Source organism: Coloeus monedula, assembly GCF_965178545.1.
Source record: "Coloeus monedula genome assembly, chromosome: 22".
NCBI lineage: Eukaryota > Metazoa > Chordata > Aves > Passeriformes > Corvidae > Coloeus > Coloeus monedula.
In genome coordinates, this window is record NC_138802.1 from 1,721,748 (window position 1) to 1,745,485 (window position 23,738).

General features: G+C 46.3%; 1 protein-coding gene across 1 annotated transcript; it reads right to left on the bottom strand.

Moving 5' to 3' along the window:
• Nucleotides 1-7,813: 7,813 nt before the first annotated feature.
• Nucleotides 7,814-21,821, bottom strand: C1QTNF12 (C1q and TNF related 12; the record flags this gene model as incomplete). Its single annotated transcript, XM_082295916.1, has 8 exons — nucleotides 7,814-7,912; nucleotides 8,784-8,862; nucleotides 11,079-11,169; nucleotides 11,996-12,104; nucleotides 16,593-16,774; nucleotides 17,064-17,175; nucleotides 17,719-17,838; nucleotides 21,651-21,821. 8 exons carry the CDS (start codon nucleotides 21,819-21,821, stop codon nucleotides 7,814-7,816), a joined length of 963 nt encoding a protein of 320 aa, XP_082152042.1.
• Between the last annotated feature and the right edge of the window lie 1,917 nt (nucleotides 21,822-23,738).

The window sequence follows — 23,738 nt, forward strand, 5'->3', positions numbered from 1 at the left end:
GCACAGGAATGTCCCGCACGGAGGCAGCGCTGGCATTCCCTCCTTTCCTTGGAAGGGAGAAGGGTGAATCTGGGAGCTCGGAGCAATTCCAGGGATGCCAGAACTTCGGGAGCCAGCCTGGCTCCGCGCTGCTCCCGGCTGATCCCAAAAGGGGACGTTTGGCCTGGCACGGAGATCCAGAGGGGTGGGAATGAACCTTTCCAAGGTCCTTCCAGGGAGAATTTGATGTGGGAATCAAGGGTTAAAACTGGAGGAAAACAAACTCATTCCATGCTAAGGCATGAGTGTTCCCAGAATTTATTTGGGAATCAATGCCAAGGGCTGAAAAGGGAGCAAATGAACCTGCAAAGCTTCCAGAGGAATTATCCCAAATATTTTAGAGTTCCAGCTCCAGGAATTCTAGCCTATGAAGGAAATTTTTTTTTCCACTCGTGGGGTGGAAAAAAATCCCTTAAAACCCAAATGAGAGAGGTCAAGGTGAGTGCAGGAGGCTCTGCCTGCAGGGACACCAGGTCATGGAATCATGGAATATTCCGAGTTGGGAAGGACCATGAATTCCACCTCCTGGTGGATGAGGCACAGAAGGAATGAGGGATCCTGCCCCAGGTGGGCTGGAATCACATTCCCGCTTTTCCATTCTCCCACATTCCAGTGTGTGCCCCCTCAGGATACAACAACCATCCCAAAAAAACCTCCAAAGGAATCCAGGGAAGGCAATGGCAGCTCCCTGTGCCTCCTGTAAAGACACCCCCGGGAATCTCCATCCCTCCATAAAACCCCAAATCCCGAACCTGGCTGGGGACATTTGCCCTGTTTGAGGTCGTTGCTGGTTGTCATTCCTGGTTTTTTGAGCTCCCAGCACCCTTTCTCTGGGAAAAAAAAAAGCAGGATTTGGTAATTCCAACAGCCCTGGAGAACTTCACCTGAAACCAAACCAAGCAAAGCAGCCCAGACTTCACCATCCTGGAAAAATTCATCACATTCCAAGTGGGACATTCCCTGTCTGGTTTTAGGGATCATTTTCAGCCACTTTTTCCCAGCTTTTCCCAGTTTCCCTTCCACCTGGAGCCACCTGCAGAGGGTTCCCTCTTCTCCTCACGCTCGGTCTCCTGTCCACCCAAACCTCCCGTTAATTCCAGCCAGGAGAATCATGGAATGGTTTCTTTGGGAAGGGACCTGGAGGATCACCCAGTTCCAACCACCTGCTGTGGGAATTGGTGGAATTCCCAGCCCTGGAAATGTTCCAAAACCTGTGGAAGTGGCCCTTGGGGATGTGGTTTAGTGGTGACCACAGGTTGGACTCAAGGATTTTTCCAACTTTAGTGATTCTCAGTTAAGAAGTTCCCAACCTTTTCTTAAGGAAAAGCCTAGGAAAAGCTGTTGGGAATTTATCCATGAAGCCACAAGTGCCTGAGGGACCGCAGGAACCTCCAAAGCTCCTTTCCCACTCTGGGTTCTGAGCATTTCTCTTCCTCGTCCCTTCACCCTAAAACCAACCCTAAAAAGCAGTGAAACATGAGGAGGGAAATCCTAAAAGAGAGCAGGAGAACGAATTTCCAATCCAGTTGGAATTCCAAGTGCTCTGAAAAATCCACCAGAGCATTTCCAGCATCGTTTTCCAGAGAATCCTGAAAAATCTGCACCTCCAGAGCTCCAGGAGAGCAAAGAGCAACAGGAAAAGGACCAAAACCAGGGAAGGCAGCAAAGAAATAAAGAGGGAAAGTAGAGGGAAAATAATAAAGAGAGAAGTGGAGAAAAAAAACTGGGAAAAGACTGAAGGAATAAAAAGAAAAGTGAATAAATAAACAGGGAAAAGAGTGAATAAAAAACCTGGGAAAACAGTGAATACATAAAAAGAACAGTGAAGACATAAACAGGGAAAGCAGTGAAGGAATAAAATGAAGAGTGAAGAAATAAGCAGAGAAAAGAGTGAAAAAATAAAAAGAACAGTGAATAAATAAACAGGAGAAAGAGTGAATAAATAAAAAGAACAGGGAAGAAAAAACAGGGAAAGCAGTGAAAAAATAATAAAGAGATAGAAGGAAAAAAAGGGAAAACAATGAAGGAATAAAAAGAACAGTGAAGAAATAAACAGTTTAAAAAGTGAAAAAATAAAAAGAAAAGGAAATAAATAAACAGGGAAAAGACTGAATAAATAAACACTGCAAACAGTGAAGGAATAAAAAGAAGAGTGAAGAAATAAACAGTTTAAAAAGGGAAAAAATAAAAAGAAAAGGGAATAAATAAACAGGGAAAAGACTGAATAAATAAACACTGCAAACAGTGAATCAATAAAAAGAAGAGTGAATAAATAAACACCGAAAGCAGTGAATAAATAAACTCACAAATGTTTACTCCAAACAAGCTGTGAACACAAATTTTCACTGCTAAAAAAACCCCCCCAAGCCCTGAAGGACAGAGCAGCTCTAAAAACAAAGCAGCAAATGCCTCGAACGAGGTCTGAAATTCCCACTTGAAAAGCCCCAAAATCCACAGGAACGTTTTAGGGGAATACCAGATGTTGTTCTGCACATGATGCTCTTGGTTTTTATCTCAAATATGGATGGGAATTGCTGGTAAAACAAGAAAATAAAACTATTAAATCCCTTCCAAGCCCGGGATTGAGGTTGTAGAGCGCCAAAATTCCCTTTTTTTCCCACCAGACGTTAAAAAAATTCAGCGTAGTTACCTTAAAAAGCAGCAGACACAACTCCTCCTCCCCACAGAGCTCCAATAATCGATATTATTCATATCAATACCTATTGATCCCTTCACCACTGGGTGTTTTTTAGGGGATTCACAAATCCCAGAAGCTCCGCAGGAAATTTGGGACATCTGAACCCCCAATCCATGGGATTTCTCCCTCATTGATCCCTCAGCTTCATCTGAGCATTCAATGGAATTCCTGAGTGAGAATCAGCTCTGGAATAAATGGGAATGTCATGCTTTATTTACATCAAAAAGAGTCACAAAGCCATAAAAATTCCATGTTTTCATAGGGTCAGCAGCTCCCTGATTTTCCTTGGAGCCTGGATCTCCCTCTTGGAATCTGCCCTTCCCAAAGAATGTATTAAATCCTCATTATCATAATATCCAACTATCTTAAAGGGCTCAATTTGCTTTTTTTCACCAATTCTGGAGAGTTTTGAAATTCCCCTCGAGGTTTCCTTGGAGCTGGAGCGTTTCCCTGGAATTCTGCTGCTCCCTTCTCCCAGAGGAGAGGCTTGGAAAGGTTTTTTCCCCTCTGTTTGAGGAGTGATTTGTAACCTGTTCCTATTTATAACAGAAGTTTAAAATGACAAATAATCCTATTTTTTGGTGGTTTAACAGGCTGCCACTCAAGGGGAGTTGACATGAGCCGGGCTCTTTCCTCTGGAGTGAGGAAAAACAGGGAATATTCTGCTAATCCAACATAAATACCCCTGGAGTCAGTCTGGAGTGTGGCATTGGAAGCGTTTACAGAACATGAAACTCGAAGAGAACTCAAAAAACCTCAAAACCTGGCAGCTCCAAGGGAAAATATCCAGGGAATGCCTGGGATTGGGAGCTCAGGGCCTGGGATTTCTTTGGGAAGGGCCCTGGATGGGCCTGGAATATGGGGGCAGCTTCTCCTGTGGGAAGGAAATAAAGAATTCCCTGCAGATTCCAACTGGGAAGGGCTGGGCTGGGCCCTCCAGAGCCAGAAAATGTTGGGAATAACAGGGTCAGGGATCCCAGGGATTTGGGGATAACAAAGGACAGGATTTAACAGCGGCCATAAAGCACTGAAAGGTCACTCTGATATCCTGAAAATTAATTCAGGGATGAATTTCAGCTCTGTCCTGCACCAAAAGCCTGCATTTTTGGGATGAATCGGCAGCTTTTTGGGTGGATTTTCCAGCAGTTTTGGTGGATAATAAACCCCAATTTTCAGCTCTTTTTAGGAGGGATTCTAGCATAAAAACCTCCTGGTGACCCTTCCAGAAGCCCCAGAGGATGATATTTAAAATTCACCTTAACATGAAGCTGGAAAAGCAAAGGCAAGGTGAAAACAGCAAAATTTGAGGGAATTTAATTGATTTGTCTCCTGATATTAATTGATTTATCTCCCAATAAACCCTCTGAGGGTGTTCCCGGGCAAAGTTGGGAGCTTTTATTAATATTTGAATCTCTCTGGGGGTGCTTCTGTGGCAAAACTTCCTGTGAAGAACTGAAAAATTGAGGTAAAAAAGAGATTTGTCCCAGGAAGAAATGAGATTTTCCTTCAGCTTCCCCAAATCCCCACATTTCTTAGGATTTTGAAGGAAAAAAGCTGCAGCAGCTCTCGGTGTTCTTTATTCTGCCAGGACCCCAAAAATGAGGGGTTTGGATCCCATCCCCCTGCCCTGGCTGTTCAGGGAATGTCTGAACGACCCGAAAAACCCCAAAATATTTAATTTATGTCTTTTTTAGGTTTCTCCCCTTGCCTGGGGCTGGGATGAACACCCTGAACCACCAAACCAGAATCTCAGGGGGTTTATTTTGTTATAAACAACTTCATCCTGAACTGCTGAATCCTTCACTTTTCCTGGATTGGGACTTTTCTGCCTGCTTTGCTTCACACCCCATTATCCCTCAGGAGTTTTATTCACTTGCACCTCCACAGCAGAGACTCAATTTTGGGTCATTTTTTTTTTTGCTGTTTCAACCCATTTTGCCCCATTTTAACGCTGGCTGGAGCCCCAGGGAACAAGAAAACCGCTGGGAGCATCCACAGCTTTAAAAAAACTCCTTTAACAATAATAATAATCATTTTAAATTTTGGCTAAAAGACTTTGGTGATGCAGAGAAAAACTCCTGGAGGGCCAGACCTCCCTCCTGAGGGTAAATGGAGCTGATGGAACCCCCCAGGGGGGTGACAGCGACCTCAGGATCAACCAAGAGACACAAAGTCCCTTCCCTCTGCCAATTTGGCTCCTTTTCCCTCAATTCTGACACAAGATTCCTGTTCCTGGCTGGAGCTTCCAGGCCCTGTGGCTTCCAGACAGATTCCAGGGATGGAGCTTTAATTCTCCTTTTTTTTTTTTTTTTTCTGCCCAGGGAGATTTCAGGCTTTATTCCCAGTTTTTAGGCTGGATGTTCTCAGGAGAACGCTGGGAAAACAGCAGGAAGACCCCCCTAAAATAAGGGATAAGAGGTATAAAAGCAGGATAATTATTCATAATTATCCCTGTTAATAAAACAGGAAAAATGAGATTAAAACTTAGCATGGAAAGGAGGGGAATAAAAGCCACGACTCCCAAAGCAAAGTCTGAGAAAGGTTTTTTAGTTCTATACAAAATAAATATTTTAGCTCCGAGTTAAGCCTCGGGGTGGAACAGCACGTGCTGGATGTCACAACTCCGGGATTCTGCTGCTGGAACAGGCCAAATTTATTCCAAATATTCCCAAAGAACAGAGCACAGGGCAGGGAGACAACGTGGGATGTGGGCCCCGTGCCCTGCCTGCACTCACTCCATCGAACCCAGGGGAAATGTCTCATTTATATCTCATTTTATTGACAGGGGTTGGTGATGTTTGGTGATATTTAGTGATATTTCATGTGTTATCAGCTTTCTGAAGCTCCAAAAATCACCATCGTGGCTCCTTGCTCTGCTTTTCCAGAGCTGTGCATTCCCCCCGATCCCAGTTTGTGCTTAAAAGGAATTTCTGCCCCAAAATGTGCTGCAAAAAGGGAATTCTGGCATTATGGTGGGGCAGGGAGGAATTTATAAACATGGGTAAATGCTGTGGTTTAGACAGAACAAGCACATTCCACTGGCTGGGAAGTGGAATTTGTGGAATCATGGAATGGTTTGTGTTCAAAGGGACCCTAAATCCATGGGCAGGGACACCTTCCCTAGCCCAGGTTGCTCCAAGCTCCATCCAACGTGGCCTTAAATTCACTTTTTACCTGCCACAGCACAAACTGATCCCTCCCCGTGCCCTCTTCTTCTTCCAGCAGGTCCCAATTTAATTTATTCTTCACAAAGACAATAAAAATATCCTTTTATACCCTCAAAGATCTGGCTCAAGGTATTAATAATGGAGATTAAAACCAGTTTAAAATCCTGTTTCCCAGCAGATTCTTCCACAGCTCCTGGAATATCTCTTTGCAGCATCACCTGGAGCTTGTAAAACCTCACAGATTGATCCTCCTCTGCAACAAACCCAGCAATAAATGACATTTTCTGGCTCTTCATTGCACAAAGATGCTGCAGCTGATCAAAAATGGCAGCATTTTAAGGGATAACTTCCAAGGACAAGGAGCTGGGCTCTGTTTTGAGCCTCATCCCCCTTTGTTTATGAGGCTTTTCCACAAGAATTTCCTCAGCTCAGGTGAATCCTCAGAGCCCAGGAGTCTGAGGGGAGGGAAAAGCTGCAGAGGGGCATTAAATGAGGGAGGTTTAATCCCAAGGATTTTTCCACCATGGAATGTCATCCCCCTTTTACTTAAAACAAGAGGATGGCCTGGAGCTGTGGGCCAAGCTTGGTCTCACAGCCTTATTTGCACCCAAAAGTTCAGAAAAAATTCCCTGGATTTTTTTGGCAGCACTTTGAGGCTCCAGGCAGAGCTGAACTCCATTTTGGGCCTTGTCCCCCTCTATTTATGAGACTTTTCCATAAGAATTTCCTCAGCTCAGGTGAATCCTCAGAGCCCAGGAGTCTGAGGGGAGGGAAAAGCTGCAGAGGGGCATTAAATGAGGGGGGGGTTTAATCCCAAGGATTTTTCCAGGTCTTGGATAACAAATCCCATGAAATGTCATCCTGTTTCTATTTAAAATGAGGTGATGGCCTGGAGCTGTGGGCCAAGCTCAGTCTCACACCTTTACTTTTGCACTCAGAAATCCAGAAAAGATTCCCTGGATTTTTTTGGGTGCACTTTGAGGCTCCAGGTTTTTTGCAGGCAGACCTGGAAAAGCTGCTGGGAGTGACCCCTGCCCTGTGCTTTCTTTCCTTAATTCCCTGCAGTGACCAAATAGGTCTGAGCCTGATCCAAGGCTCCCATTCCCACTGGATTTGCCAGGATTTGGACAATCAGTGGGATACACCTGACACGCTCACCAGGGACTCTGAGGACGCAGATTTTGTGCCCAAATCCATGGGTTTATCTTATTAAATCATAAGAACGCAGTGAGGGGTTTGTGCTCCCCTTGGCTTTCCCTTTTCCCCACCCCAAAGCACTGGCAAGGAAGGATTTGGATCCTCAAGGAAATATTTTGATGTAAAGAACCACAATTAAAGAGTTCAGACCGTGGATTCCTTGGATTGTGTGAGAATTCAACATATTCCTGGTCAAATGTATCCAATTCTGACCCTGGGAGAAGATCTAAACCATTTATAATTCGATGGAAAAAGCAGTTCTGCTGGAAAATCCCTGTCCCCTTCCTCCCCACCACACAGAACAGAGTCACTGAGTTATTTCTGTTCTTTCCCATCTCAATCCTTCATTTCCAAACCCAAGCACCCCCCAACCAATCCCCAAAAAACCCGTGCTGGTTACAAGTGCTACGGTGAAATAATAAAATTACAACGTAACAAACCCCAAATCTCAGTGTGCTGCTCCGTGAGCATCTGGTGAAGCACAAATTAAATAGGAAACGTTTCTTTCAGGAGGATAAAAAGAATAATTCTGATGAGGAATTGAGCTGGTGAGGACCTCGAGAAGCAGCAGCAGCCTCTGGAAGCAAAGCTGGAGGAGCTGTGAAAGGATTTTGGCTGGTTTCAAATTGCTGCAGGTACAGGGAGCAGTTTCTAGGTCAGAGTGGGGTTTGCTTCAGTCCCAAAAGCAGGGCTGGCATTCCCAGGCTTCCTGCTATGCTCCCATCAGCATTCCCATGAAATCAGATCCGTTCTGGATGGTGATGGGAGCCCCAGCACTGTTGTCCACGAAGATGGAGGTGTATTGCCCAGCCTGCAGGGAGAAGGAGAGGGAAAGGTGACACATTCCAGAGGAAAAAGAGAGAAAAATCCCATGGCTCCAGCAGGAACTCAGCACAGCAGCTGTTCTGTGGCTCCTGGGATCTGATCTGATTAAGTGGAAGAAATTTGGTGCATTTTTGTGGTTGATTATTTTTATATTTCTATATTATACATTTATATACAATAATAGATATTCTATAAAATATATAGATAAATTAAAAGTATCTATTAAAAATTATATGCATGAAAACATTCTATATTGAACATTCTATATTAAACATTCTATATTAAACATTCTATATTTAGAGATATGTTGATACATCATATATTTAATAGAATATATTAATTTAATATAATATCTTTAATTTAATATCTTTAATTTAATATAATTGTATGTCTATATTTATATTTTCTATAGAAATAAAATTAAATCGATATTATTTAAGATATATTTATTATCTATTTAATATATTTATTATTATCAACCAAATCCTTCCGGCACTGGCACCTTTTTGGGTGAAGTGGCCACCTGTGCTTCAGGTGGGAAATTCAATTGGCATCTTGGCAATGCCAGGGGAGAGTTGGGAAAGGAAAATATTTCTATTTAAAATGTAATATTAATAGAAATATTTAATTTTTCTCAAAGGAAAGGTTCTTCCTGTGCCTTAAATTCAGAATGTGAAACCCAAGTCTGGTTTTTCCTCCTGATCCTGCCCCAGGTGAGGAATTTCCCTCCCTTAACCTCAGAAAGGAGGTTCCTAAATCCTTCCCCGCCTCCAGGGGAGAGTCCAGCCTGGCCAGGAAATAACTCCATGTCCTGCCAAGGGATTTGGGGCAGAAATTCCCACTTTTCAGGGCCTCACCTGCAGCTGCAGCAAACCATGGACATAAATAGTGAAGATCTTGCTGTTGCTTTCCAGCCCAGCAATGACTTCCAAGGACCTAAAGAGAGACATGAACAGATTAAACCCCTCAGGCAACTGCAGCAGTTGTGTGTGGAAGGACAATTGTCCCTCAATTTCCTTGGAAATAAGACCAATTGGACCAAAAAGGTGAATTTTGACTGGATTTTTGATGTTTGGAAGTGTTTAAAGCCAGGCTGGATGGGGCTTGGAGCAAGCTGGGATGGTGGAATGGGATTGGAATGAGGTGATCTTTAAGGTCCATTCCACAATTCCATGATTCCAGCTGCATTAAATATAAAATTGGAGAAGCTTTTCCTCACTGCAGATGGAAAATCCACAAAGAACCCAGGATTTTGGATAAAAAAAGTCAGCTGGGAGCCACCTTTCCCCAGAGGCCTTTCCAGGGTCTTGTCCTCTCTACTCCCACCCCTGAGCAGGTGCTGAAAACCCCTTTGGATCGATCTCTACCCCAGTTTGCCCAGTTTGGTGAGCAGCACAATGGTTTGTACCTGTTCTGCAAAGAGCTGCAGGCACCCTGCCAGTAAAACTTCATTTATTTTCCAGGGATGAAAGGTTTATTTCACCTGAACCACAAATTTCTGTGTGAGAAAGGACAAATTCTGCAGCTGCTTGGGAGGATTTTTAGATCAGGGATCACACACAAGCCCCCAGAAATCCTTAAATAATTGTGCTCCAGCTCAAAATCCAGGGAAAGCTTCACATCACCCCTCCAGCATTGCTCTTTTGTTCTGAGAGCCATCAGGGAGAGCTGTTCCCTGTGGAATTCCCAGTTCACAGGACAAAATCAGCTCCTTTTGTGCAGGATTCAGGTTCTTGGGACACCAAAACCCAGCACAACCCAGTTAAGCTCAGTCCTAAGCTCCCTGCCTGGCTGGTTCCTCCCTCCCTGCCCAGTGGGGGTTGTTTTCCCGTGTTTTCCCAACTGAACCAACCCCTTTTGTCCCTTTTCTTTTCCTCGGTGATGAAACCCTGCAAGTTCCAACGTGCTTTTCCCAGCCCTGTGCAAGGGAATAAATGAAAAGTGGGGGCAAATTGGCCCCGAGAGCAGGAGCCACTTGGCACCACCTCGGTTCAGGCTGTGTCACATCCTGCCCAAATCCCAAATCCCGGCTGGGGTGGGGACTTCCCACAATTAATCTCTTCCACCGCGACTGTCTCCTTCCACCTGAGTTTCCATCGCTCATCCCAAAGCCCTGGGGGCTCCTCCAGCTCCATGGATGGATGGATGGATGGATGAGTCGGTGCTGACGTCCCCAGGAAATTCCAGAAGCACGGGGTGGCAGCAGGGAGTGTGTCCAGGCAGGCTCCCATCCCTCCTCCCAGCTCCTTCCACTCCAGCCACCCTCTCGTGGCACTGGGATGTGTCCCAGATTCATCCTGATCCCATTGCTCTGGGATCTGTCCCAAATTTAATCCCTGGGCAGGGCACTAAAATAAACCTGGGCAGGGATTTGAGGTCTGGGGCCAAGGACAGAGCCACAGCAGCATTGCCCTCTGCTGGGAGCCTCCCATCCTCTTCCTCCCTGGAAAAGCTCCCAAAATCCTCCTGAGCCTCCCCTGGGACACGGCACCTCCGGGCTGCAGCTGGAAAAAATGGAAGCACAGGTAAAAAGCAGCCGAGGAAGTTTTCCTGACTTAAAAAATGTGGGGGTTTAAGCAGTTTTGCCCTCAGAAAAGGGAAATTCAGCACCATTTTCTCAGCAAGGTGAGGAGGTACCACGAACCTGCACTTCCTGCCTCATTCCCCTCGATTTTCCACCCATTCCTTCCCCTCATCACTCCAACACTTCCATGGTAACACCAGGGAGAGGCTGGGATCCACTCAGGAGGAGGAAATGATAAAAATGGAGCTCTGGCACAAATAAAGTGTTGAATTCTGTGTGTTAATGGTGACAGCTGAGCACTCAGCACCTGGAGCTGCAGCCACAATTCCCTCAATATTTGGGTGTATTATTCTATATTTAGGTGATATAAATATTATTATAAATAATACTTCATTCACAATTATGTAATAATTATTTATCACTAATATTTATAGCACTGAGGGGTTAAAACTCAGAATTAAAATAACACAGAGAGCCTGAGGGCTGCTCTGCAGAACAACTCTACACGAATTTATGATATAGAAATCCACTTTTGGTGAACTTGATCTTCCAGAGTTGGTTGAAATATCAGGAAATACTGAAAATTTGAGGAAAATAATTGCCCAAAGTCCCCTCTGGAGTGACTCACGTGTATCTGTGACACAGGGACTCGATGCAGATCAACACTCGGACGTTGTCCCTGGCTCGCAGCTGGACTTTGCTCTTCAGCTCACTGTGGTCTGGGAAAAGCAGTGGGGAAAATATCAGCATTTCCACAAATTCTGGGATTTGGGCTTCAGAGGGACACCAGCAGCCTTGGGACTTCTGGGTTTGGGGCTACAGAAGGTGCCAGAAGGTTCCCCCATATCCAGTGGAGCCAAAGCCAACAGCTCCAAGGTGGATCCACCTCTGCCCATCAATGGCAGAACCTCTGGAATATCAGATTAAAAAGGGGATCCATCACTGCCCATCAGTGGCAGAACCTCTGGAATATCAGATTAAAAAGGGGATCCACCTCTGCTAATCAGTGGCAGAACTCTGGGATAATGGATTAAAAAGGGGATCCACCTCTGCCCATCAGTGGCAGAACCTCTGGAATATCAGATTAAAAAGGGGATCCACCTCTGCCCATCAGTGGCAGAACCTCTGGAATATCAGATTAAAAAGGGGATCCAGCTCTGCCCATCAGTGGCAGAACTCTGGGATAACGGATTTTAAAAGGGGCAAAAAAAAATAGTGCAACTGAGAAGAGAGGAGTGGGAATATATGGGGGAAGAGATGCTCCAGCAGGGAAAACCACTGAAAACCTGCCTGGATGCAGTTCTACATCGACATTTACATTTTTTCTGCAGTGTTTTGTGGAAGGCAGAGCTTCTGCACCAAATAAATTTGCTCCCTAAGCTCTTGCTCCATAGGGAATGTGGATTTTTGGTGCCCATGGAGCAGCCACTGGGGTCGCAGGCTGTGGAAGGAGCCAGCCATGGTTCCAAAGGGTGATATCCAGGCTTTTCCCTGGATGCAGGGGGTTCTCCAGGAGGATCTGGGGTCCCTGTGGGCAACACTCACCGATGTGGACGTTGGCTGAGAACTGGTAGATGCCGCCCACGGGGGCGGTGAAGCGGCCGGTGGCCAGGTTCAGTCCTGTGCCCCGCAGGAACGCGCCCTTGGCCAGGGGCTGGAGAGGGAAAACAGAGCCTGAGCACATCCCAGCACTGCCAACATTTCTCCCTGCCCAGGACACAGAACCAGCCCAGCTGCAGGGGAACAGAGCTGCTGAAAATGGCCTGATCCCGCCAGGAGATTCCAGAGGGGCTCCCTCCCAGAATTTGATGTGCACAAAAGGGAAAATGATCCGTGGGACACACAGAGCTGGCTCTTCTGACTCATCTGGACCCAGACTGAGCTTACAGCATCCCTGGACTGGCCCTAAATCCCTGTGCTGATCCTGGCTCCATCCCTGTGCTGCTCCTGACTCCATCTCGGGGCTAATCCCAAATCCCTGTGCTGATCCCAGTGGCCTCCACTGACGTCCTGATGCTCTGTTCCCATTATTTGAGCCAAGAGCTCCCTGCTACTCCCAAAAACATCCCAGATGGGGCCAAGCCACATTCCCAGGCTTATCCTGGAACCTTCTCCATTGCTTTTTGTGGAGCCCTAACACCCACAGGAGTCTCCAGAAGTTTCCTACCTACTTTAGGTGGAAATCAGAGGGGTTTGACGAAGAACTGGTTGGATTCTGGGGGATTCCATTTCAGTTTTGGTTTGTCCCAACCTTGGATTGTCTGGGATAACCAAACCCTGGTAAATCCAGCAGGGAGCTGCTCCTGGTGGCAGGGAAGTGCTCTGGAGTCACACTGGGAGCAGATTCTCTGAGTCAGACTCGGATAAACTCGGTGAGAAATGTTTAGTGTTCGGTTTGGCCCCGCAGGGATTTGGCTGGAGCTGGGGAGAGGCTCCAGAGGGCCAAGAAATCCCATTAGTCAGACTCTGCTCCCACCACAAGGATGCTCTGGGCACTGGGAATGTGGCCCCTGAACACTGGTCCAGGAGGTTTATCCCAAACTGGGATTAGGGATCACAGGAGCTGTTCAGATCTGACTCTGTGAGGGCACATACACAGGGCTGGATGCCAAAAATACCCAGTGATGTATCCCAAAAACTACTCACTGCTGGATCCCAAAAACTACTCACTGCTGTATCCCAAAAAACAGGCACAGACTGCTGGATCCCAAAAAACAGGCACTGCTGGATCCCAAAAAACAGGCACAGACTGCTGGATCCCAAAAACAGGCACTGCTGTATCCCAAAAACTACTCACTGCTGTATCCCAAAAAACAGGCACAGTCTGCTGGATCCCAAAAACAGGCACTGCTGGATCCCAAAAAACAGGCACAGTCTGCTGGATCCCAAAACAGGCACTGCTGGATCCCAAAAACTACTCACTGCTGTATCCCAAAAACTACTCACTGCTGTATCCCAAAAAACAGGCACAGTCTGCTGGATCCCAAAAACAGGCACTGCTGGATCCAAAAAACTGATCACTGCTGTATCCCAAAAAACAGGCACAGACTGCTGGATCCCAAAAACTACTCACTGCTGTATCCCAAAAACTACTCACTGCTGTATCCCAAAAAACAGGCACAGACTGCTGTATCCTAAAAAACAGGCACTGCTGTATCCCAAAAACACACCCTGCTGGATCCCAAAACCAGGCCCAAATCCATAACTTTTCCAGCCAAAATAAGTCTGTGATTCCAGGATTCTAAGTCCATGTGGAACAGCAGATTTTCTCATGATGAAACTTCCTTAGAATTTCGAATTTGAGGATAATTCCTATTTTCTCATGCACAGCCACAGCCAATATAACAGCAAACCCACCAAAAATCATGGAAGGAGCTGGATTCTGTCCTTATCCCACCACTCCAGCACGATTTTTGGTAATTCCAGTTTGTATTTCCCTCAGCTCCAAGCCCTGCCCGGTTCATTCATCCCTTTCTTGTTGCAGCCGTGAGCAGAAGCAGCATCAGAATTCCAACCCCACTGGCTGAGCTTGGAAAGCAATTCCAGGCCCCAGTAAATTCCAACTGATAAAATTCCTGTTCCTTCATGCCCTCCCTGCCTTGTTATTCTTCTGCTCACAATGCAGGGTGAGGTTCCCTGGGCAAAATATTCCATTAAATCCCATGCCAGAGCTGCTGCTGCCTCCCAGGGCCCTCACCCAGCTGCTCCAAACTCCACAGGGATTTATTCCTGAGGAAATCACTCAATTATCCCAGAAAGCAGCCCCAAATATTCCAGTATTTCAGAGCAGCCACTCTGGAAAAACCAAATCAGCTTCTCCCCCTCAGTTTATCCCACACCTCCCTCAGCCAATCCTTGGTTTTCTGCCAGGAGGAAAAACGGGAGCCATTCCTGGAGAACTGGGATGGGAACTCCCAGTTTCACATCCCAGTGGTCCCCCCAAAAGCAATGCCTGGATTTATCTTAGTAAAGAAAAGGATAATCCAGGCACAGGGATATCCACAATCTCCTGATCCAGCACTAAAATTCCAAAGGCAGAGACATTTCACTTGAGTTCAAGGCCATACAAGCCAAGAAAAGCAGGTGGGCCACGTTAAATGATCTGATTCCAGGAAGATTCCCAGCTAAATCCCACTTCCATGCCCTGCCAGAGGCTGCAGTTCCTTCAATTCTTGCTGGGAAAAGCTTTTTTTAAGAGGAAATCCTCAAAAACCTCCAGTGTGAGGTGCAGGAGGGAGAGGTGTGGGAAAGGAGCATCCCATGTTTCATCCCACATTCCAAGGACATCATGAGGCCAGGAGGGAGGGAATTTAGCATGGAAGGGTGGGAAAACTGGTAGGAAAACCTCAGTGCTCAAGGTCAGAGTGACTTGGACACCACAAATGAGGGAGCAGAGGGATGGGCCCTTCTCAGGTTCTCTCCTCTATCTCAAAATGCTTTGGATCAGCTCCAAATCCAGGAATCAGGGTCAATCCCTGTTATCCCACTGAGAATTATCCAGCTGTTGGCTTCTTCCCACTAAACTGATGGAATGGTGGGAGAGGAACTCTCCCTAAAGACAATATTTTCACCTTTGCAGGAGCAGCCTGTGGCTCCCTCCCTCTGAATTCCCCTTTTCCAGAGAGCACAAGCCAAAACCAGACACTTCTTGTCCCGGGCTGCAGTGCCAGGTTGGCATCCAGACCCTCCCACAGCAGCTCCAAGCCAGGAAAAATTAGGAAGGAGCTGGGCACCCCATCCCTGAGGCATGGGAAGCAGCAGCCCACGCTCCCACTGCTGGGATGTCTTGATTATTCCCATTTTCCATGCTAATTAATGAGGCAGCAGCTCTCCTTCCAGCCCTGCCCACCCCTCAGGGCAGATCCTGCCTCGCTGCCAAGCCAAGCTGCCAGAAATTTGGGGAAAATCCAGGAAAGCACCTTATTTAGGATGTAAGCACTGCCTGCAGTGCTGCAGCTGCGAGGAATCCCAGCAGGAAAGCACCCAAGGGACAGGATTCTCCCTGTCCCATTCCCTTTTCAAACCCTTCACAAAACATCCCTGAGGGCCTTGTGCTCTTCCACAGCCTTTGTGACCCCAAAATCCAGCATCAATCAATTATCAAATAACTATTTGGGTTTAATTCTTAATTTTCCTAAAATTTATACTGCAAATCCAGAGCCTGTTTGCCACTGGAATGGTTTATTACAAGTTTTAATATGAAAAATTTAGTATTTAATGTCAGATTTAATATTCAGCAGCTTGCTTGTAACAATGATTATAATGACCCCTGATTGAAATTATAACCTGATTATAATTCAGTTATATAGATAATGTTTATTAGTCTATTATGTAAAGAATTTAAGCATCAGAACTGGCTCACCTAACAAAATTCAGCCTTTATTTGGGCTCCCAAATCTATGATCAATGGTTTCTGTCTGCCTCTGACATTCTACATCTGAATTTTACTTTGGGTGTGCACTGAAAAAACAGCAGATCCTAAAGATCCTGCTCATTCCAAACCTGGACAAGTCTCCCTCCATCATTAACTAAAATAAAAACCTGGCTCTTGTTGGAACTGGGAGCACGGGAAGAACTGTGGGAGATCCTGCAGGGCTGCAGAAGAAGGAGAAATTCTGTCTTGGGTTTGTCAGGAACAGAGGACTCAAAGCTCAGTGCCACTTCAGCCATAAAATCACAGAATATCCTGAGCTGGAAGGACCCTCAGGATCATGGATCCTGCACAGACACCCCAAAATCCCACCCTGTGCATCCCTGGGAGCTCTTGGGGCCGTACTCATTCCCTGGGGAGCCTGGTCAGTGTCCCAGCACCCTCTGGGGGAAGAACCTTTTCCTAAAATCCAACCTAGACTTGGCCTGGAGCAGCTCCAGCCGTTCCCTTGGTGCTGTCCCTGTCACAGAGAGATTGGAGCTGCCCCTCAGGAAGAGCTGCAGAGCCCAAAGAGTCTCCCTCAGTCTCCTCCAAGTGCCCTCAGCCCCTCCAGACCCTTCCCCATCTCCATGTCCCTCCTTTGGAAACTTCCTCATGGATTTCTATCTTTCTTCCAGCCTGGGAGGAGTTTCTGGGATGAGCCTGGCCTTTCAGGAAGCCCCACAGAGCTAAGTAGGGAACAGCCAGGTTGACTCTGGAATTCCTTCTCACCGACTGGAAATTCTGGAGTTCCACCAAGGTCTTCTTGTCCACCACGACCTGGCCTTTGAGCTTGCAGTGGAAAGCCTCCTCCACACGCCTGTGGGATGGAAGTTCCTCCAGGGACAGCAGCAGCGGGGGCAGCTGGCTGGGATGGGCCGAAATGGCCAGGGACGCTCGGCGCTCGATGGCTTCTGAGGGGAAAAGGGAAATAAAAGGAAATAAAATGTAAGGGCCTGGCCCATGAAATCATTAATTGTGTGATTGGATTTTGTGTTTTCCTCTTTCATTTAAGCCAGGCAGCACTGGGGAAACATTTTTGGGTGCCAGGGGAATGCTTTAAGGTGAAGCCGGTGCTTGCTTTGTCGTGGTGCTTCAGCAAAACAAAGCACAAAGCTCTTACAGCCTTTAATGTCCTTTACCTTGAATATCCTTTTAAAATCTTTTACCTTTTAAAATCTTTTACCTTTTAAAATCTCTTACCTTTTAAAATCTCTTTGAACTCCTGCAGAAGGACTTCCCTGGTGACTTCAGCCCCAGGGGCTCCTGGAGGTCCCTGAGGCCCAGGAGGTCCTGGGGGCCCAACCAGGCCTCGCTGAGGGAGCAAACAAAGGAAAATTAGGGATGAGGAGCAGAGAATTGCAGTGACAGAGCAAAAATCCTACAGGGACATCAGCAATGTGAGGTGTTTTGTTCCCAGAGAATTCCTGTTTCCTCAAATAAACTGCATGGAAGGAAATCATTAAAAGCATCCAAGATTGTCCAAGCAGCAGATGAAAAGTGCCACATGATCAAGTGTCACTCAGCTCATTAATTTGAAATAAACTACCTGTCCACACCTTGATTCATTTATCCTTTGGGATACTTGGACTTTATCTCGTGGAAGGGGGAAAAAAAGAGTGGATTTTATTTCTACTGAGCAGAAAAACAACCCAAAAAAGGCCCAATCCAAGAGCAGCTGGGTCAAAATTCCCATATCTTCTCTCCCAAAGCACAAAGGCTCAAACTTCTCCAAAAATTGAGAAATTAATCACCAAAAAAAATGGAAACTCAGCACTCTCTGGGCTGGGAAAAGCTGGAGCCCTGAGGATGAGCAGCAGGAAGGGAAACCATGGGATACATGGAGTGCACATCCTACCAATTTCTTGTCTTTCCCTTTGCATCTCCTCTTGGAGGTGTTTCCATCGTCCGGGCGGTGCACGAAGGAGATCCAGGTCCTCCTGGGGTCTGTGATCCGGGGGTCTGGAGACTCCAGGAGCTGAGGAGACACAAGGACAAAGGCTGATGTCACTGCTTGGCCACAGCAGGGGCTCAGAGGATGCAAAAAAATCCAGCCCAGGCTGTTTCTGCTGCTTTTGGAGGACACTGCGGGTGTCCTTGGGGAATCAGGAAGAGCCAAGAGCTCTGAGAGTCCCTCAGAGACCTCTCTCCAACTTCTGGGACTCCCAGTCCTCTGATAATCCTTTAAAATCCCCATGCCAGCTGCTAATAATTCACACTTAATAATCCTCTGGTTATTAATGAGATGGAAAATCATGTCCTGAGCACTTGTGGTTTTCCTTGCAGCACAAGTGTGAGGTTTGGCCTCTCAGCCAAATCCAAGAGGGAATTCCTCCCTAAATTCCCCTTCTGTTTTGGGAATGAAAAATGATGTTTCTCACCTCATATTGAAATATTTTTAACATTATTCCACACGGGCCACACGGAATCACTGTAATTCTGTTATTTTTTGTAGCTCTTCTTCATAATCTTCCAGAAAAATGAGATGGGTGTCAGACATAAACCAGGAAAAACAACATTTACTGGTCACAGCCAAGTTCCTCCCATGGTTTTACCACTTTTCAGGCCCCAAAATCCTTTCCCCAAATGCCCCTGGCTGAAATATTTGATAGAGGAGGAGTAAAACTTCTGCAGAGTCACTGACCCAGAAAAAAACAAAGGGAAATAATTCAGGAAGATGTAAGAATAAAGCAGGTGGATGCAGCCCTTGGAATCTGACAGAGGGATTCAGGATGGAAGGGATCCACAGCTGCTTCCCATAAAAATCCAGTGCATCAAAACCTCTGTATCCATAAAAATCCAGTGCATCAAAACCTCTGTATCCATAAAAATCCAGTGCATCAAAACCTCTGTATCCATAAAAATCCAGTATCCACCACTCGTGTCCTGATTTCTCTCAATCCAGAGGAGAAAACTCTGGTGGGCTTGGCAAAAACACTGCCATCAACTGAAAGATGACACTGGAGGAAACCCTTTTTCCTTAAAAAACCCCACATTTTTCCTTTAAAAATTTTTTTTTCCTTAAAAAACCCGTTTTTCATTAAAGAAATCCCATTTTTCCTTAAAAACCCCCACATTTTTCCTTTAAAAAAAAACCCCAACAGGTTCCCTGTCCCCTTGGCAATCCCAGGTTTCTCAGGAGATTTGAGCCTTCCCAGTTTTAGTGGAGTTTTCCCCACATGACTCAGGCCCTGGGAATGTCAAAGAGGAGCTTTCTCCGCTGCTGCTTGAACAGAATTCCCGAGGGAATTTCATCCCAAATAAATTTAGCTTAATGAGAAGGAAAACACATCCACCTTTTCAGCAGGGAAAATAAAAAAATCCCTCAGCTCATAACTCATTCCCTGCTCCTTCTGCTCCAGCTGGGCCCAGAGGATTCCAAGGTAAACACATCCTGAGTTTTTCACTGCACGAGGCCACAAAAATTCCAGCTGTGGGGAATTAATTGGGATGAGGATTCTGCTGCTTCATTTCCCTGCTCAGGGCATCCTTTCATGCCCACAGAATTCCCTTCAAGAGCCTAAAATATCACTTTTTCCACAAAAAAACTGGCTTTTGTTAGCTAAGGATGGGTTAATTATTAAATGTAATGATGTAAATTGTGATGGTTTCGCTGTAAACTGCAACTTTTACCTCAGATATTGTGGGAATTCTTAAGCACTGTATTAATAATATTATTAATAATAATAAAATACTCCCCACAGCTTGGGCAGGCGCTAAATAAATATAAAATATCCGAAATACTCTCACCCTGGACATTTAGAACCAGCCTGAACTTCAATTCCAATCAGTTCCAAGGAGAAACTGCAAAATTTGGGAGCAATTTTCCCTCAGAGATTTGGGTTGTGCTGCCTGAGCTGCAGCCAAACATTTGCCAGGGATATTTTCCAGTATTTCCATCCAAAACTTGCAGCATCCAAACAAATTCTGGATTAATGGATGCCCTGTGGGTTTTTTTCCAGCCCTGATATATGGGAGACTCCATCAGAATTAAACAATTCCTGCTTTTTGTTTTTGCAACCAGAATCCACCCTGCTCGTGGTCCAGCGCATTTCTCAATCCAGGAAAATTAATTCCAGGATAAACTGGGATTAAATTCCTGCCTGGCCCCTCTGCAAGGGCAGGGTGGAGGGGTTTTAGCGGGGGACAACCTCAACAATTCAGCGTGGCCACAGAACCCTGCACCACACCCCAAAAAATCAGCAGGAAAAAAATGGCTTTTTCCATGGGAATTTGATGGGAATTCTTTTTTTTTAATGGGAATTTTAGCGGAGCAGAAGGGTTTTAGAGCCCTCAAACCTGCCCAGCCTGAACCAATTACTCTCCCGGAGCGGGATATTCCCGGTGGCAGCCCGATTGTTCCCAAATTTGTGGCCGATTGTTGGCGGCCATGCCCCAATTCCCGGGTTGTCCCCTGGTTGCCATGGCAACTGCCAGCCCTAATGGCGCTGATCAAAGCAGGCCTGGAGGTCACCCCATGGGGACAGGGGACATTCTGTGTCACCAGGGTGGGCACAGAGGGACGGGCTGAGGCTGACAGGGATTCCCTCCCTCCTCGCTGCCCTTCCCGCCCCAAATCCTAAAAGCTGCTGTGAAATCCCCGACCCTTCTGCTCTTCCCAAAAACCCCATGCAAAGATTCATCCCAAAGGATTGTGAACAGCTCGCTGGAAGTTTGCTGCTGGTTCCAGATTGCCTCCCTCCTCACAGTCCTAAAAGCTGCTCTGAATTCCCCAAACCTCTCCGCTATTCCCAAAAATCCCTTGCAAAGATTCATCCCACAGGATTGTGAACAACTCCCTGGAAGTTTGCTGCTGGTTCCAGATTCCCTCGCTCCTCGTTGCCCTTCCCTCTCCCAAATCCTAAAAGCTGCTCTGAATTCCCTAAACCTCTCCGCTATTCCCAAAAATCCCGTGCAAATATTCATCCCAAAGGATTGTGAGCAGCTCCCTGGAAGTTTGCTGCTGTTCCCAGCTTGGGGAATCTTCCCAAAAGTGCCCTCACCCTACAAAATTCCCTCCCAAGTCTCCACTGCAGCTCCACTTCCCATTTATCCACAACCAAACCCATCCTGGATCCTTTCCTGGAGCCACAAAATCCCCTTGGAGACATCCCCTGGCTGCTCCCAAACCTTCCCATCCCTGATTTTCAGAGAAAGCTCTGCCATGCTTGGTTTTAGACCTGGATTTGCTGGTGAAAAGGTCTGGAATAACAATTCCAACCAAAGAATTTGTCTGCCAGAGGCACATTAATATTCCTAATAATTCCTATTAATAGTTAATAGCATCACTATTGTGATTCCTGCCTTTTTAAAAAATTAAATAAGTGGCAATTCTTAAGCACTGTATTAATAATATTATTAATATTAATAATAATAATAATAATAAAATACTCCCCATAGCTTGAGTCTATTTATATAAATATGAATATAAAAATACTCTCTCCCAGGACAGCCTGGACTTCAATTCCAATCAATTCCAAGGAGAAACTGCAAAATTTGGGAGCAATTAATTTTTTTTTTTAATTAGTTGTCACTGGTAGAACCAGAACTCTAAAATATCATTCCCAGCTACCGAGAAGCTGGAACTTCAGTCCAAAATAATCACAATTTGGGATATGAAAGGCTTTGCTTCAGCAAGTATGAAAAAAAATTGAGCAAAAAAGGGCAAAAACCAAGGATGAAATTAAAGTTAAATACAAAAAATTCAACAAGTTAGCCTGGAATCAGTTGGGAAAAGGCCCCAGCATCCCTTTCCTGGCAGGAATAAGCACTGAGAATTCCAAAACCCACCTTGGGATGCCCGTGCAGCTCCTCGCTGTTGGACAGGGTGGCGTTGAAGGGCTCTGGGTGCTGCTTGGGCTCTTTCCTGCCCTTCCTGTCCCTCCTGGCCGCTGTGACCCTGCAGGGACAGAGCTGCTGACAGAGCAGGGTGGCCACCAGCAGCCAGGTGCACCCCTTCATTTTGGGAAAGGAGGGGCCAGCCACAAAATCCTCCAGCACCAAGAAGAAAATCAGATTGGTCTCCAAAAAAAAAAAAAAAAAAAAAAGAAATCAAAATTAACCAGGTCAGGATCCGAGCAGCTCCTCTGGGATGTGCTGGTGGCTCAGGGGGCTCTGCTCAAGCAGGAGCCATGGAAAAGGTGGAGATGAAGTTGTTTGGAATCCTGGATCCCCTCGGAGAAGGAGGTAAGTCCATGCAGCCTCTGGAAGCTTTACATAAATACGAGAGGCCCTCCAAAGTCCTGCCACCCACCTTGAAGGGCTGCTCTGCCCCCCTAAATCGGGCTTAAAACTGGTTTTACACTGCCCCCTCTGCCCCCCAAACCGGGCTGGAGACGGGTTTTACTCTGCCCCCCTAAATCGAGCTTGAAACTGGTTTTACTCTGCCCCCTGTGCCCCCCCCAAATCGGGCTTAAACCCGGTTTTAAAGGCACTCAGCCCTAAAAGCTGGAGAAGTGCTCAGGGCAGAGCTGCCAGCCCCAGCTCATCGCGGGCTCTGCTGCTCCCTCTTCACCGGGAGATTTCCCCCTCAGAGCAGGCTGGAATTCATCCCATCCATTCCCTCGGGAATGATGCTGCTTCAGGGACAAGTCCTCATCCTTCCCTTTCGGGATGCTGGGGAATTGTAATCCAAGGAATTGGGAGCATCCCAGCTCAGCCTTGTAAGGAGAAAACAAATCCCTCACATCCCAAAAGTTCAAGCAGGGGGAAGCAAAACCTCTGAGGGTGGCCCGAAGTGCATGAGGAGCAGGTGAAGTTTTCCCAAGTTTTTTCTTTCCTCTTCAGCTTTGTCCTCGCTTTTCCCTAAGGATGAGCAGCAAATCCCGAAGCTGCGGCTGTCAGGGTGCAGAACCTCGTGGATTTTGCATCCCGATCCTCCTCTCCCCTGGCTCTAGGCAGAATTCCAGGTCCCTCCGAGGCTCTGACTCCTCTGGCTGCTCCTTTCCACACTGGCAAAACCCTCCCCGGCTTCTGCTTCAAGGGCTCCTTTCCCGAGTGAGTTTCCATCAACTTCAAGAAAAGGAGGAAAAAAAAAAAAAAAAAAAAAAAGGAGGAGGGCTCACATTCTAATGAGCTGTCAAGCCTCCTCTCCTCACATTCCCATTAAATTCCCTGATAATGGAGCCAGCCCCGTGTGCCAGGCAGATTTAAATCAGTGCCCATGCCCTGCTCCCTCCCCTCCGCCCCTCCCCTTCGTTATCCCAGGGAAATCACCCTTTTTCTGGGAATTTCTAACGCTCGGCGGGAGCGTGTGTGGCAGGGCTGAAAATCCGTGGATTGGGGTAAGCCCCCAGCGTCACGCCAGGCATGGATATGGCAGAATTCCTGCTTTATTTCCCAGTTTGGGGTGTTCCATGCCCAATTTTCCCAGTTTGGATACAGCAGAATTCCTGCTTTATTTCCCAGTTTGGGGTGTCCCATGCCCAATTTTCCCAGTTTGGATAAGGCAGAATTCCTGCTTTATTTCCCAGTTTGGGGTGTTCCACGTGCAATTTTCCCTGTTTAGATAAGGCAGAATTCCTGCTTTATTTCCCAGTGTCCAATGCCCAATTTTCCCTGTTTGGATAAGGCAGAATTCCTGCTTTATTTCCCAGTGTCCAATGCCCAATTTTCCCTGTTTGGATAAGGCAGAATTCCTGCTTTATTTCCCAGTGTCCCATGCCCAATTTTCTCTGTTTGGATAAGGCAGAATTCCTGCTTTATTTCCCAGTGTCCCATGCCCAATTTTCTCTGTTTGGATATGGCAGAATTCCTGCTTTATTTCCCAGTTTGGGGTGTTCCATGCCCAATTTTCCCTGTTTGGATACAGCAGAATTCCTGCTTTATTTCCCAGTTTGTGGTGTCCCATATCCAATTTTCCCAGTTTGGATACAGCAG